This window comes from Cavia porcellus, unplaced genomic scaffold (genome assembly GCF_034190915.1).
Source record: "Cavia porcellus strain 051 isolate PalLab524CR breed Dunkin Hartley unplaced genomic scaffold, mCavPor4.1 scaffold_38, whole genome shotgun sequence".
Taxonomy (NCBI): Eukaryota; Metazoa; Chordata; class Mammalia; order Rodentia; family Caviidae; genus Cavia; species Cavia porcellus.
The window spans coordinates 4489922-4506983 of record NW_026947521.1 but is presented as its reverse complement, the minus strand read 5'-3'; the positions used below and the strand labels follow the sequence as shown (position 1 = coordinate 4506983).

Genomic DNA, 17062 nt, shown 5'->3' with positions numbered 1-17062 from the left:
CTCCTGACACTGATCAGTGTCCCCTGGGAAAGCAGGTGAGGCTGCCTCCAATTGAGAATCACTTAGCTAGATGGACTCCACTATGACTAGACATCAGGGACATCCTACCAAGAGGGAAAACCCAGACTTTTATTTAAAGCAATACTTCGCACAATTTTTACAAAAATCCTCAACAGCTATAGTCATATAGTATGTACCCAGAAAAGCAAGGCCAAGCCCAAGGGCCACCTGACATAAGAACAGATCCTGGATCCAGTCAGTCATAGCCTTTGGAGAAAAGGACAGAAGCCTCTTTATCTGTTAACTGCCCAGCAGGAAGTCATCTCTCATAGAAGGATGGCAACTGATTTTGTATTAGTAAAATTCTTATTTATCATGTATAAAATTAATTGATTGGTGGAGTGGACAAAGCAAAAGCCCCGCTTTTCAAGTTATGTCCTCTGTCTCTGGACACACATCTAATGTGATGATTCCTATTTGCCATGGACAGTCCTAGGCTTCCAACCTAGGAAGAGGTGGTGCTCCAACTGCAGCCAGTTAAGCTAAGCATGCCCTACCTACCAGATGTGGGACTTGGCAATATCCTGTCCTGTAGGAAGGATAGCAATTCTTTAATCACAAGTTTTCTGAAATTAAGACTCTTCCATCCTGGAAGGCAACCATAAAACAAAGCCACATGCTAGAAGTCAAGGGAACAGGAAGGAAGCCAAAACTTATGCAGCAATGACTGTAGTGCTTTGCAGAACCACCACAATAACCAAACTGTCTGCCAAAGTATGCAGAAATCCAGACACACACACCCTGATCCATGCCTATCAAGCCATCGTTCATCTTTCTGTTTTATGGAGGGGTCTGGAAACCTACCTCTATTCATGGGCTAACAACAGACAAAGCCTGTATTGCCTGATTCATTCTCCACTGGGAGGAGAAGACCACCCTTTAAAGGCCAATAACACTCCCTCCCCCAGGCTGGTTGTGTGATCGCCTTTGAAAGAAAGGACACTTAGTTCTTTGTGTTCTTGTTTTACAATTATTTACTCTGCCCATAGAAATATGGCATTATACATCTCTCCATCACTCTGGTGTCACAGAATAGTACCCTTTAACAAGCCAGGCCTTGAAAACGAAGTATTTTCTAAGAGTTTCTTCAAAGAGAACCAATGAAATAACTTTGACTTTATATATTCTAAGAGATGGATTTCAGAATCAAAGGATGATCTGTTGCATCCTTTTATTTTTCCAGCTTCCTTTTTCAAAGTGGCAAATGTCTACCAATCTCCAACCTCCATCCAATTTTGTCAAATATTTTGAGTATTCCTGTTGGTTCTGAAGCTATGCTATGCTGTAAAAACAAAAACAAAAACAGAATCTTTTATATTTGTATGTGAATGCTTGAAACAAAACCCTGTTTTAAAATATTTGGGAGCCAAAAGAGAGGGGTGTATGAAAATATACAACTGTCTAATATACAAAGAAATAGAGAAAAAAGTGATAAATATACAGATATATCTAAATGAAAATTTACTGAAAATAAAACAACTTCTTTAGGTCGTGAGTTCCATCCCCAGTACCAAAACAAAAACAAAAACAAAAAACACTAATAGTCTTGTAAACGTGATAACTAAAACATAAATATTCAGAGGAAATGAATTTCAAAATATGAGCTAATTAAGGGAATTTAAAGTGGTAGCAGACAAAAAACACAAAGCATGGTTAGAATAAGAATGCCAGTATCCCAATTTTTTTTAAAAAGTTCAAACTCAAATTAACTTAAAATGCCAAAATATTTAAAGCAAAAATTAAAATAACACAAATTATATTACATAGTCCATGTTAGGAGGCTTTAAAATTTTTTTCCATATTGCTTGATTACTACAACTTAAGGATTCAAAAACAGTAATGAGTTTGGAAAAATCAACACTACAATTAACAGATGTGATCTAACAAACTCATACAGCGCACCCAAAATATACTAAATTTATATTCATTTCAAATGGTTCTAAAACTAGCAGGTGTGGTAGCATATACTTGCAATCACAGCACTTGGAAGGCTGGGGCAGGAGGATCACTGCAAGCTTGAGGTCACTCTGGGGTACACAGTGAGATCAAGGCCAGCCTGAACTATGAAAAGAGACCTTGTCTCATCCCTCTGGAAAAAGTCTCCAAATTTCTGTAAAATTTGACCCTAACAGATTCATCCATGTCTTTATATTCATGAAATGAAATGAGTAAAAAAGATAACTTGATAAAAGTCTATTTGATATACTTAGTATTTTCAGTGATTTTCATTTTAGCTATTTTCTTATGTGGTAGTATTAATTGAACTTTTAATGTATCTTTTTTAATGTCTTAAAAAAATACATGTACCAACTCCCCAAAATGAATTAATCATTATATTTTGCAAACATGTACTAACAAAAAATATTTTTTAAAAACTGCATACTAGTCTGGTGTGGTGGCACATGCCTATAATCCCAGTACATGGAAGGTTGAGGCAGAAGGATTGCTGCGAGTTTGAGGTGAGCCCGGGCTACACAGTAACACCATGTCTCAAACAACTGCACAGTAGCACTGAATGAAGGCCTCAGCAGACTCAGGATGGAGTCATATTATTGGCACACAGCCCCCATCTGTTTTGAGATCCTCGGGTACCACCTCCTCAAGGGACAGACATGCTTTATTTCAGGGAGCACAGATCTGGCACAGAGAGCCTCTCCATTAGTCTGTTGTTTAAAAGAACAAAATGGACAGTGTAACACACTAACAAGATCTTGTATCAACTGTGAAAGGCCTTTGAATTGTACAGGGAGCAAGGCTATCCCTGCTCTCCAGAAGTTAATTACACATAGAAAACACTGAGCAATAAAAATAGCCAGTCTCATGGTATATGTGGTTTCTGTCCGCTCTCCCCAAGGATATTGTTTTTTTTAGTCCTCCTTCCACAGCACAACTAAAACAATTTTGTAACCCTCAAGCACATTATCTATTCCTTTGAAAGCCAGATTAGAGCAAAGAGAACACACACTAAATCAATTTTGTAAAAGTGAATCCTTAAGAGGCATACAAGGTGCTCATCAAGAATTTAAGTCACTGTTACTCAATGAATGCCCTCTTGACCTGGTTCCTGATCTCCACATTCAGCAGGTAAGGACAGTCAGGGTGAGAATCAGCCTCTCAGCTACTTGGGCATTTATAAAAATATTTTGGCAAGTCTTCTGCCCGACAGTCTATAATTAGCAAATAAGCCTCAGAAACTAAGATGAACTCAAAAGAACTTCCAATGCCAACAGCCAACCCCTCCAACACTGAGCTTGTGTAGCCCTGGGCCACTGCCATCCAGAACCTGGGGTTCAGAGCCCTGCCACAGCACACACACCCGGCAGTTATGAAGAGCCTCTTTATCGAAGCTCTAATGGCCTGACCTCTACACCTGCTGCACTTCCTGAAGACAGACAGGCTCTGGAGCACAGTTGTTTTGTGCACGCGGCTGCACTTTCTAGGAATGACCGCACACATGCAGAGGCTGGCCAGCTGCCAAGGTGGGGGCAGCTAGCTGCCTCAGGCCTGAACTTTCCCAGCACTGTCAGGACGGGATCCCACTAGGAGCTGACTCAGCAGCCGACATGGAACTCTGCCAACCACACAGCAGCATGGGGGCTGCCAGTGACTCACAGATGTTTTTCTAAACCAAAGCCATCAGTCCGGAGGCGGGCCTGGGCTGGTGGCCAGAGAACTGCTGTCGTGGAAGTCAGGCTTCTCATTCTAGTCCTAGCTTTGCTGCTGTCTCCTTCAGTGATGTGAAGAAACCTCTGTGCACCTTTGGAAGCACGCTGGTGTGGATATGGGATGGTGCTGTTTGTATCAAGCACCATCTGCTGGAGCAGTGCTGGCTGCCATGTGCTTGGTGCTGAGCAGACATTCATGTGGGCTATTTTGTTAATCCCTCCAACATCTCTAAGAGGCATCTTTGTTATTTTTATTCAACAGATGGGAAGACACAGGCCAGAGCAACTAAAGAGTGCCATGAATAAGACAGAAAGGGTGGGAAGTGAGACTCATTTCTTACTGCACACTCTTACCACCAACACAGCCATTGTAAAACCTGAGGCAACTGAATTTTTCAGGTTCCAAAGAACCTTTCTTACATGACTTCTCAGTTGCCCTTTATAAGCCCACAGTTCTTAACCAAAGATTTCTAAACAGTACCACCAGGCCACACAGAGCATTCCTATAATACTCACGCACTAATGGCTTTATCATGAACTCTGCCCAAACCAACAAGTCACTCAGCCTGACACAACCTAACATCGATCCCATTCTAAGCGAGAAAAACTATGGTGCAGGTCATGCAGAAAAGGGAAATTACAAACAAAGGTTTGGTTAAAAGTACAGATCTCCTGGGCTTCAAAATCATTCATTAGGATCCTGCAATTTAGCTTTTTAGCTTGCTAGCTGACTCACATTCAGCCATGTTTAGAGGTCATTTCAGCTTTCTGCAGCTAAAGAGAGAATTGTAAGGTCTATCTTTTTTCTAAGCAGATGACATAAAGGTGAAATAAAATTATATACACAATGTTCTTTCTTGGGAAAAATATGTGATATAAGTGCTTCTTGTCAGCTATGTTCAGCTGTAATACAACAAATTCTCCTCATAAGGCATTGTCCTCCAAAAGCCTAGGAAATGCTTGGCCATAACTGTTCTTTTATGTTACTATTAGCAAAATTAATGACACTCAAGTATCCCATTTTTAGATAGCCCTTGTGACATTGTAGCAAACTCATCCTTCCTTTGAAAAAGGCAGTACTGACATTCTTTGATATCAAATTTGGAACAATCTGCATAAAGAGTAACTTACACATTCTATTACTTTAATCAAGAAAGCAGAAATTAATTTATGTGTATGGTGGGGACAGAACCTAGGCAGTAATGGCAAACCTTTTAGAGCTTTCAATGATAACAAACTGCCAGCTGAGGCACACGTGTCATAGGTTTGCCATTCTATGGCATACATGCTACCAATGAACTGCAGCTCCAGTCCAAGAAAACAAAAGAGAGAGAAAAATTCAGTCTATTCGTGCCCTGGTTATGGGTCAGTGAAGTGAGGCAAGGAGCCCTAGACTGGCACAGCTCCTGTTCCTGGCCATCCTGTACCCTCTCTAGCTCACCTCTGGGAAGAACAAATGACCTTCCATGTCAGAAGCACTCACCTGCTTAAGTTGCTCATCTGGATTCCAGCTTGACTGCCCAGCCATGGAAACAGAAGGTGGGGCCTTGGAAGCATCTTTGGTATGGTCTTCTTTAGTTTGCTGTCCCTGTTGGGGGAGCCCTGGTGCTGGAAGCAGACCTGACATAGGTGCTCCCCGGGGGTCTACACGAGCTGCTTTCTGCATGTGAAAATATTTGGAAGCAACCTGGGCCTCTTTTTCAGCCACTTCTGCAACATCATCTTCCCCATCCTCATCTTCCAAGCCTTCCTCTTCCTCAGGTTCTGAGTTCACGTTGCCCCGTTCAAAAACTCGGGCCACTGGTGTGGCTGGTGAAACTCTGGCTAAGGGACCCAGGGCAGAGCTGCTGGCAGGTTTCCCAGGTGTGGCAGAAAGGAGAGTAGGCTGTGTGACTAGCTTTTGGGCATAGAGGAACTGGGCTTCTTTCATCTGCTGTCCTTGCTTCTCTCGGGCATCCATCTGCAGAGGGGCTAGGTGCGCCTGCTTCTGTTGCTGTTGCTGCAGCGGCTCCATCACTGCCGTGAGCCTCACTCACAGATTGGCATGGCTCTGGACCAGGGCACAGCCTAGCAGGCACACCGCGTCTACACTTTAAGTGATTAACCAAAACCACAGAAGAGGAGGAAGGGAGAGAAACAACTACGTGAAACAGGTATAAAAGGCTTTCATTTCTCCCAATAAGAGGCCATAGTTCTGACCACTAAACACATGCTCCTAAATCTAATTCAACACAAATTGAGTGTGGGGAGGGAAGTAAATAAAGGAATAAGATCTAAGAATGGAAATTCAGGGTCAATTTCGGCGGAAGTAGACTGTTGAGGGTTTTAAAAGAAGAAAATCCAGAAGCTATTTAACCGGCCAACATCTGTGTTCTGATCTCTCTCCTTCTACATTATCAAACATTCACGTTTACTAATGAAAAGGCAAATGGGTTCACACTGTGCAAGGGGTTGTGACTATGAAAACTTCTGTTATTAAAGGGAAAGAAAGGCCTACTTACAAAAGAGAAAATCCCTTATGCTCCGCTCCCAGGCCCATCTGAGAAAGAAATCACCATTCAACGTAGACAGAACTATCAGGCAGACAGCACAACCTCTCTTATAGAAAAATTAAGATCAAGCACGCTGCTCTTGGATTTAAACTTTGCAAATTTCACAGATCAAATTGCCAGCCTGCTTGTGGGATGGACTGAACCAGGCAAACTGGACATTATAGCCTCTCAAAAAGAATCCAATTTCAACAACATGAAAGAAAAAAAAAAAAAAAAAACAGGCAAGAGTCTCAAGTTGCAATCCTTGCTCAAAAATAAACAAGGAGCGAATTCCTTAGGAGATTTTAAAGTTAATTAATTTGAAACAGGTATCAATATTGTCTAAACAAGTTAATGCTTCTCTTATATATGGTCAAGTAAATCTCAACAACCTTTCTCTCTAATTCACTTGTACTACAATATTTTTCCTATAATGAATATAAAAAGAGAGGACTTTCAGGCCAAGAGCATTCTAGGGGCAGGTTTATCTACATTCTTACCAATCAGTCTACAAACACCCCTTTCACACCCTCTCCACCTCTAAACCCCTTTCCTTCTCTCTAAGCTCCCACCCCCAACAAATCTCCCTCTGAGTTATGTTTTATCAGCAAGTCTCCTTAACTGAACGGATTACTATGCAAGGGCAAATTTTAGGGTGAACAGGACCTGCAACATGGTGTGTAATTTTGTCATCACATGAAAGCAGCAGCTGTATCACACAGGTTGGGGCATGATTTTTGCATTGTTTCAATGTTTTAGAACTGGGTCCGAAGACAAACAAAAAATCTTTAGCATCTTCAAAAATTCACAGGGAAGTAATCCCAATCCTAGCAATAAGAATGGCTTGGGTTTATGAACTTTCTATAGGTTAGAGTAAAAAGAGCACAATTTTTAAAGCTAGGAAAGCTTTTTTAAAAAAAAAGTAAAAATTCTCATTTTTTGTTTATCTTAGAAAGTGTTGGTTATGCTTTTTGAATTCAAATTCCAATTTGCCTCTGACTTCCTTTACTTCCTCTCTTAGCACTTTAGAAAGTGTGAGTTAATCCTGCAGCAATGCTTTCATTCTGCTTTTGCTTAGAGTGTACAAAGCAAGAAAAGATTTGCACTCCTATTAAACCCAACTGGCAAAAATCCTGATTTACAGTAAAAAAATCAAAAACAAAAACAATTTGAGTCAAAGAAAATTAAACAAAAGAATAAACCGAACAATTCAAGGACCACTGAAAAATGTCCTTGCAATCATCACAATCAATCACAAAATCATTCCTCAATCAGATTCTGCCCGTCACTTGTTCTGTGGCACCATCTTCTTGGTGTGCAGTCCCAGGAACCGAGATGACTCAGTTCTACAACTCGACATACGTCTTTCCCCAGAGCCCATCTTCCCTGGTCCCCAGGCAGCTAGGATCCGTTGGGATCCTAACAATGCCACCTGCCCGCACTCGCGGAGCTTGGGTCTCAGGAACCTGCAGCTTCTCGCCCTCTTGCGCGGCCCCTCCCCCAACCCCCAGTCAGGGACCCCGGGACCCTCGAGCCCGCGACGCCTGCTCGCTCGGCTCCCTCGGGCCCGCTCGCGGCCACCCCGCTTCCTCCGTTCCGGGCTGGGGTCCCCTCGGCCCCGGTCCCTTTCTGTCTCTCTTCCCTCGGGCCAGGAGTCTCCGCTCCGTCACACACCTGCCTCCCTCATACCCAGCCCGCCACCTGCAGAGAGCGGGCGCCGCCAGCTCACCTGTGAGGCTCCGGCCGCAGGCTGTACACTAAGCGGCCGCTCAGGCCCCAGGCCGCAACTGCGTCTCGGACTCCTCCGCCGCCGCCGCCGGGGGCCACAGCCGGGGCGGAGCCCGGACCGGAAGCGGCGCGGTGGGGCTGGGCCACCGGCCGGGGCGGGAGAAGGGCGGGGGCGGGGCACACAGGTGGGGCGGGGCCTGAGGCCGGAAGCGGCTTAAAAGGGAAGGAGGAGGGCGGGCTGTGGGCAAGGCGGAAGTGACTCCCTCGGACTGTCCCGCCTCACGGGATCGTGACCGGAAGCGAATGAAAGCGGGCGAAGTTTCAACCAATGGGAGAGCGCGGACCCGAAGGAGTTCCGGAGGGAGCTCTTCCGCGCAGAGTTGAAAAGAGATGGGTTGAGTACGGTTCGTTAAGTGTTACCTAGCGGTAGAGTTTGGTGTTCTGCAGCGGCAGGCAGGGAGGAAGGTCAAATAATAAAGAAAAGAGATGTTGGGGCTGGGGATTTAGCTCAGCGGCATAAGCACCTGCCTTGCAAGCAGGCGGTCGTGAGTTTGATCCCTGGTACCGATAAAAATGAAAAAGACAAAAAAAAAAAAATGTTGGTCTCCATCTAATCTCCTTCAAACCTGTCTTCTCAGAGTTTTCCGCTTTTAGACCAGCTTTCAACCCTTGAACAAGCCCGGGCTGTCTCCTGAGGATCCTGCCACCCTTGGGGCTCCTCACATGGATTAATAGTCTCACTACCAAGTCCCAGAGGTGTGGACTGTGTGCCGGATACTGTCACCCATTGGACAAACGCTTATTTCTCCGACGCTGCCTCTTAGATTTTACCACCCAGTTAACTGTAGTAAACGGTTGTTGATTCGCGCTTGCAGGCTTTACTTTCTTTCCTTTGACCGTATTCCTTGGTCATTTTAGATTTAAGCCCGACAACCATTCAACATCGGGCCTCTTCTAAAGCGATCCTCCCAATCAACACCTAGACCTTGACATCTAACACGAATCACTAAGTTGAGCATGCCTCGGCCCAGATAGCTTTCTAATCCTTTCAGTTTAACTGCTGAAAATTTTAATAACTATTCTTTTCCTGTATCACAACTTCCAAGTTGTGGAAAGCGTCTAATTTATGTCTTAAACATTGACCCTGTCTACACTTAACTTTCCTCACATATTTTAGATTTAATGGTAGATCATTACAACCCCACTTTTTTTTTTTTTTTTGGTTCCTGGGATCGGACTCACAAACCCCTCGCTTGCCAGGCAGGTGCTTACACAGCTGAGCTAAACCCCCAGCCCCTACGACCCCACTTTTACAGTCTCACCCCAACAGTCCCTGTTCTCCAACTAAGACCCCCCACTCTGGCTGAACCTCCAAACTTCTCCATGCTTATACCTTGTAGAAAACTGTCATGCCAAATAGACTGGCATCACTAAATTAGCTATCAACCTTAAATGGACGCTGAACTGTGACTTCAGACTTCACTGTATTAAATTCCACTATTGCTGGAAATCGCTAAACCTGCATTTCCATATCACTTACCTTGATTAGCTAACTACACAAGTAACATTTAATTGTCCTGATATCTGAAAATCTACTTACGTGTGTTCTCATCCTGTCTTTTCCCCCCTAAAAAATTATGGAATCAAAAATACTCAGTGAACTCTTGGTATATTCTAGACCAAGTACTAATGTCAACATATATTGAGCAGCAGTCAAAACTGCCCTCAAGGATCTTTACTAGTTCAGGAATCCAAAACAAATATTGTCAGGATTATGGACTATGAAAGACCAAGACAGGGGTTATACAGTGGTGTCAAGTAGCTGCTGGTTCAGATACTAAAGAACTCATTGTTAAAGAACACTTACATGAACACTGGACTTAACTAGAGGAAGTAAACCATGTGGATGTCTAGGAAAAGAAAGAGGCAACCACAAATTTAAATACCGAGGGAGGCATGTGCTTGACACACTGTAGGAATAGCAAGGAGACCCCTAAGGCTGACACAGAGCAAGTAATGGGAGAGAAGTAGGAGACCACGTTAGAGAGACAGCTAGGGGCCTAGTGATGCAGGGCTTTGTCAGCCATAGCAATATTTCCACTCTGGAGTTTTGAGCAAAGGAGTGAGTTGATGAGACTTTAGTCTCTGAAAGATCATAGAGCTTGGGGGTTGTAGTGCATGCCTGCGATCAGCACTCAGGAACCTGAGCCAAGGGGGTGCTGCAAACTCAAGGCCAGCTTAGCAAGTTTAAGGCCAGCCTGGGCTACATAGTTCAAGGCCAGCCAAAATTCATAGGGAAACTGTTTCAAAAAAAAAAAAAAAAGAGGACTTCCGGGAGAACATGGCAGATAGACAACAGCACCTATGGAGGCTCTCTGAGTTAGCCAGCTTAGAAACCAGGAATGGTGCGGTGTGAGGAGTCCTAAGCAAGGGTAGATATACCCTGCGGACCCAGGAACGAACTAAGCTGAGAGAAACCAACAGGAAATGCAATTCCGGTGCTATAACTGGAAGAGATAAAATCTCAGCGCTGAAGCTGGAACCCGTGCCTGTGGAAACAGTGATTTGAATTTCCTGCGGCCACAGCTGCTTCTGAATCAGCACAGCAGGGAGAGAGATGCGAAACTTCTGAGAGCGGGAATCAGCGAATGGAGTTGAGAGTGGGACTGGTGGGGAGCCCTGCATTGACCTGCAGTGAGTGAGAGGAACCGGGACCCTTTCATAGATAAGGCGGTTCCAACAGAGCACATTCTGAGACCAGGCAGACTAACCAGAACAGAACGCTGCAGTGACTTTAATTGCATACTCCCCTCTCAAGCGGGATTGGTGAGGAGCACTTGGCCTGGGTGATGCGGCAGACTAAGACCCAGTAGGCTAGCCCAAACCAGGTCCCAGTGCCTGGTGGTGCACTCTAGCAGTGAAGCCTTCAGTAGATTGACTGACCTGGAAGGACGGGGTCAGCAGAGGCTGCCCAGGTTTGTGTCTCCCTAGTACACTGCAGTGGGCGGGAACACCTAGCCAGCACAATTCAAACAAACTGTAACTGACAAAGAAAGAAACTGGGCCTCCTATATATGCTTGTATGGAAGGAACAAAAAGTATGGGAAGAGGGAGCAACAAGAAAGGGTCCTCGGCCCCCAATCCTGAGAACACTGTTCCAGGAAAGGTAAATGCAAAGGAGAATGAGGACAGAAAACGTGCAATATCAGACACGGAACCAATAGACACAAAGTGATATCTCCGGAGCCTCATAGACGAGTTCAAAAGTGAAGTATTTGACGACCTAAAGCAAGATATAAGTAGAATAGTTAGAGAAATGCTAAGCACCACCCAAGAAAAAACAGATAGTGGAATGGAAGAACAGAAAAAAAGGGGAGAATTGTTTGACGGAGAAAATAGAGAAAACATGGAATACTTGAAGCAGATTCAAAGAGATTACCAGGAAACTAAAAACTCTATTGAAAACTGGCATAACAGCTTGAAAGAAACTAAGGATAGATTATCTGAACTGGAGGACAGATTTGTAATGTGGGAGCATGAAATGAAAAACTTCTTAAAAATAACAAGAAAACAAACAGCAATAATACAAAGGTTTGAAGATGATAAGACAATCTATAACTTAAGAATTAAGAACGTAAAAGAAGAAGTAGGGACACAAACAAATGAACTACAAAGGCTATTCACAGAAATAATCCAGGAGAATTTCCCTAATTTAGCAAAAGGTAAAGATACTCAGATATATGAAGCATACAGGACCCCAGCATCCTACAACCCAAACAGAACAACACCCAGGCATATAATAATCAAAATTCCAGAAATCCAATATAAGAACAGAATATTAAAAGCCATCAGAGACAAGAAACAGATAACTTACAGGGGAACACCCATCAGAATTACAGCAGACTTCTCGGCACAAACCATCAAATCACCAAGAGTGTGGGGAAAAATAATTCAAGCTTTGAAAGATAATAACCTCCAGCCAAGATTGATATATCCTGCACAGCTGTCCCTAGAAATTGATGGAAAAACAAGGTGCTTCCAAGATAAAGAGGAACTAGGGGAATCTGCAGCCACCAATTCAACTCTACAGAGAATATGCAGGACATTCTAAAAAAAGAAAAATACCAAGATTCCAGAAACAGTGGGAGAGAGGCCACAATGAATGTAGCAGAAAGCATAATGAAGAAGACAAACTGACAACTAATGACAGGAAAAGAGCTCAACAGAAATGAGGCAGAGAAGGTTGGATGGTAGGAACAGCTATTTTGGAGAAAACAAGACATCATAATAGCTAGTGATGATTTAATATCATCTTGTTTTGAAGTCCTGTCAAGCTTTTATTCTTCTGTCTCTATCAGTCTTAACATGTATCTTATTGGATTTTATATGTGATAATATAAACAAGAACTTTTATAGACAAGGAGATTATACAGAAACCATTGTTCATTTTCTGTTAGTTGGTTCTAAATACCCTGTAATACTGTCATTCTCTTGAATGGTTTTACACTGTCTTGATATGCTTGATGCTACAGTATACGAAGTTATACTCAAAAATTTCAAGGAAAGAGACACTATCATGACTACTATTATGTCAAGTTCTGGTGCTGAAACACTATTTTGCTTAAATGGTTATGTTTTGACCTGTGCTGTTTTGTTGTTATATCCTCTTTTATCTCAATCTCCCTTTTTTATTATTTACTTCTTTATTTTTATCTTTTTAATTAAGGGAAAAATAAAAATAGCAGGATATATTATAGTAACCCACTTTGATTTCCTATTAACTTGATTTGAAACCTTGTATTGCTCTCACCATCTTGGTTTGACTGATTTTCCTCTATTCTGTTTTGCTTGATACTATGAAGTTCGAGAGTATAGGCAACAACTGTGAAGATAATAAGATTCATTATGACGCCCATTCTGGTTTGACTATTATCTTCTTTTGAAGTCCTGCAATGTCTCCAATGTTTTGGTTTTATTGGTTTTGTTCTTTACTGTTTTGTTCAATTTTATTAGAACTGATGATATAGGCAATTCTTTTTAAGATAGCAAGAGGCATTATGGTAACCATTGCTGATCACCTTGTATTCTGTTTTTACCTTATGCACTATGTTCATCCTTTTGATTTGACTGACTCTGTTTTGTTATGTCACATTTGGTTTTATTCTCTTCAAAAAAAGTAATAAGAACAGTGGGAGTAATAAAACCCAAAATGTGTAATTGTCATTGTACAAAAGAGAGGGAAAGAAAGTTCTCTAAAGGATATAACTGCATGTATATTTAAGTGTATAAGATAGATAACCATATTACTGAGTTTTGTTGGATCATTGAACAGACTTGTTTGCAATGTCACTGTTTGAATGTCCACTTTATATGCTTTAATTCTGTAACTTGAACAACTATTTCTAAGATGACAATATGTAATCTATTAACTAGTGATTTCCTGCTGTTTATTTTTTCTGAAATTCTGTATAACTTGTACCCTTTTTCTGTTTTTTTTTTTTCTTTTTCTCCTTAAATAAAATTCAAAAAGGTGGGGGGGGGATTAGGAGAGGGAGAGTTTTGAGGTGATGGAATTCTCAGAATCCTGATTGTAATGGTTTCAAATGAATCTGTATATGTACTAAAATCCACAGAGCTATCATATAAAGTCAGTTTTATAGCATGAAGCTTTTTCTTAAAAGCCAAACTTTTTTAAATGCTCACTTGCCTTCCCAGTACTCAAGGATCTCCAGTAAGTCTCTTGCAATATTGGGTACTTCTGCCATTATTCAAGCAAACCACAGGTTCACCTATTGTCTTAGCTTGATTTGTTTTGCTACAAAAGAATATTTGAGATTGATAATTTTTCTTATGTATTTCTTTCTCTTTACTTTTTTTTTTTTTTTTTTTGGTCTTTTTCTTTTTTATGGGTACCGGGGATTGAACTCACAACCACACACTTGCAAGGCAGGCACTTATGCCGCTGAGCTAAATCCCTGGCCCCTGGATTTCTTTCTTATGGTTCTGAAGACTGGGAAATCCAAGTCTAGGTTTCATCTGGAGAGGGCTAGTATGCTGCATCATGATGGCAAGCAGAAGAGGTCCAGCACTGCTTTCGTAACAAGCCCACTCTTGAGATAACTAATGACTCTTGAAATAATGACATTAATTCATTCTCAACGACAGAATTCTTTGACCTCATCACTTATTAGGCCCTGTCCCCCAGTGCTATTTTGCCTGAAGGTTGAATTTCTAACAAATGAACTTTGTAGAGGGATGAATTTAAACCATAGCATCTGTCTTTTGCTTAAAACAAAACAAAACAAAAAATCAGACTTTTCCTTGATCCCATATTCTGTGACTAAACCCTTATCTCACTGTTTCCTTCCTGTCAAAACTTCGAGAGTTACAGTTTTCACTGAAGCCCAAATGATCTGATCTTTCTCCGTCTTACAATGTGTATGGCTTGTTAACAGCTCTGCAATCAGGTCTAGATTCCTTCTGTGGCCTACAGGGCCCTGGGAGATCTAGTTACTTATCAACCTGTTTGGTTTTATCTCTCTGCCTTAGAGTGAAGTATAGGGGCCAGGAAAGTGACCCCACTCGATGACATCAGTATTTGAAACAGAAAATAACTGTAGTTTTACTTAAGAATGACTCCAGATGTAAAATAACACCTGTAAAGTGCTTCTTTTAAGTAACAAGATAAAAATGTAACAAGATATATTGACTACAATCATATGAGTTTTAGTACATTGTTATATTCTATTTTATCAGTTATGATTAACCTCTTACTCTCTCTAATTTATAAATCAAACTTTGTCATAGGTATATATGTATAGGAAAAATCATAGGGGAAGGGAGGAGAAAAAAAAGGGACATAAAAAAGAATTAAGATACATACACATGCCAGCCCCTGTGAAGACTGTAATCATTATGTACTACAAACATGGACCAGTAAAAATTAAAATAAAAGACATGATACTGTAAATATGGAGTTTGGTACTAAAGTTTTTAGGATCCCTTGAGGTCTTAGAACATATCTCCTATGAATTAGGACTATTGTTGTCTTCTCTTAGAAAAAACAACAAAAAACTCCCAGTAGAGTGGGGATAGTGGTATGTGCTAATAATACCAGCAGTCTGAGACTCAGAAGCTGGGGATATAGCTCAGTGGCACAAGCGCCTGCCTGGCAAGCACAAGGTTCTGAATTCAATTCCTAGTGCCTCCCCCCAAAAAGTTCAAGCCTAGCCTGGGGGAATTTAGACAGTTAGCAAAACACTGTTTAGCAAAAGACTGTTTCAAAATAAAAGAAAAAGAAGGAGAAGGTGGAAGAAGAGGGGATGGGTATGTACCTCAAAATAAAAGCCCTAGGTTTAGTCTCGTGACACATGTACATGCACACACATACACAAATAAATGTTAAACTGGGCATGGTGGCACGCACCTGTAACCCCAGTACTTAGGAAGCTGAGGTGGGAGAATCATTGTGAGTTTGAGGCCAGCCTGGGTTACAAAGTGAGCTCGAGGTCAGCCTGAACTACATAGCGAGGCCATCTCAAAAAGACAACAATAAATTATATAAATGTTGGGTTTCTTGAGGTGTGATGGTGCATACCTATAAATCTATCCATTGGAAGATTAAAGCAGAAAGATCATGAACTTAAGGCCAGCCTGGGCTATATCATGAGACATCTCAAAAAATAACAACAAACTATATATAAAGTAAACTGTGTATGTGGTACATGCCTATAATTTCAGAACTCTGGGAGGCTGAGGATCTCTAACTGGAACCTAATCTGTGGAATTTAGCAACCTACTTAGAACCTGTCTCAAAAAAAAAAAAAAAAAAAAAGGCTGGGATATACTTTAGTGCAAAGGCCCTGGGTTCAGTAATGAATAATAAATACTATCTTTCCCCACCCCCGCCCCCAGTACTGGGGATTTAACTCAGGGCATTTGTGCTGAGCTACACTCAGCCCTTTTTAAATTTTTTATTTTGAGACAAATTCTCACTAAGTCATTAAATTGCCCAAGGTAGGCTCAAGTTTGTGATCCTCCTACTTCAAGAGTGCTAAGATTATAGCTGTGTGCAAGTGACCAGGGTGTCATTTTTGATGTATATTTTATAATTGTACAGTGAATACAAGCTGAGAAGCAGGAAGTAAATGACTATATTAAGATATTAATGTAATTAGTCATAACAAGTAAGCAAGAAATGACTTTGCATTTGTGATAGCCAACGTTAATTATTGATGTGATTGTATTTGTGTTAGTGAGACTTGGTATTTTAGCATGAATTGGTATTAATTTGGCAACTCAGGGAATATAAAATGCTTTGCCTTTGGAACAGTGATTACATGAATTGGCCCAAGTTTTTAGGGGGAGAAAAAAGAAGTTTTTAGTGATTAAAGCCCTGGGTAAGGCAGGAGAGGAGGGTCCTAATGTTACGGAACCTTTCACTGTGATGGAAAATTAAGGTGGAACCAGATGATGAAATAGCCCCTGTGGGTGTGTGTGACACCTGTGCTGAGTGAATGGCATAAATAGAAAGTGTGTGTAGAGGAAGACTGTGACAGAGGTGTCCCTATACAGAGGTATACTGAGTCCACACATTCATGCAGACACCTGGGTGATTGTAGGGTGTTGTGGGGTGGAGGTATCCTAATGGGACTTCCCGGACATTACCCCACGAAGAGGGAGATGCCTTTTAGGCTGCCTCCGTGTCTCCTCTTGCATAGAGCTGTTTGTATTTTATTTTATTTTATTTTATTGTTTTTATCGGTACCAGGGATCAAACTCACGACTGCCTGCTTGAAAGGCAGGCGCTTATGTCGCTGAGCTAAATCCCCAGCCTCAAGCTGTTTGTATTTTAAATCAGACAATTAGTATTTGCTGACCCCTAGCCACTCTATATAGGGGAAATATACAACTGAGACCCAAAGATGAACTTTTTTGGCAGGGGAGGAGGGGCAGGAGCAGGACAAGCTCTCATCTTGCTATGTGACTCAGGCTGGCTTTGAAATCATGAGGTAGACTAAGCTGGCCTCAAACTGTCAGCGATCCTCCTCAGCATAAAGTGCTGGACTGTGGGAAGTA

At 41.8% G+C, this 17062-nt stretch overlaps 1 protein-coding gene across 2 annotated transcripts in view; it reads right to left on the bottom strand.

Moving 5' to 3' along the window:
* Arid3b (AT-rich interaction domain 3B) overlaps positions 1 to 8152 on the bottom strand; it is a 44105-nt gene extending 35953 nt beyond the window's left edge. The window contains exons 1-2 of one of the 2 annotated variants that reach the window (XM_003463583.5): positions 7986 to 8152; positions 5209 to 5815 (exon numbers count right to left, since the gene is read on the bottom strand). In XM_003463583.5, the coding sequence (XP_003463631.2) occupies positions 5209 to 5739 (531 nt within the window). In that variant the 5' untranslated portion in view covers positions 5740 to 5815; positions 7986 to 8152. Of the gene's footprint in view, positions 1 to 5208; positions 5816 to 6226; positions 6246 to 7985 lie in introns of those variants that run through there. The other variant, XM_063243322.1, reaches the window with a different exon arrangement.
* Between the last annotated feature and the right edge of the window lie 8910 nt (positions 8153 to 17062).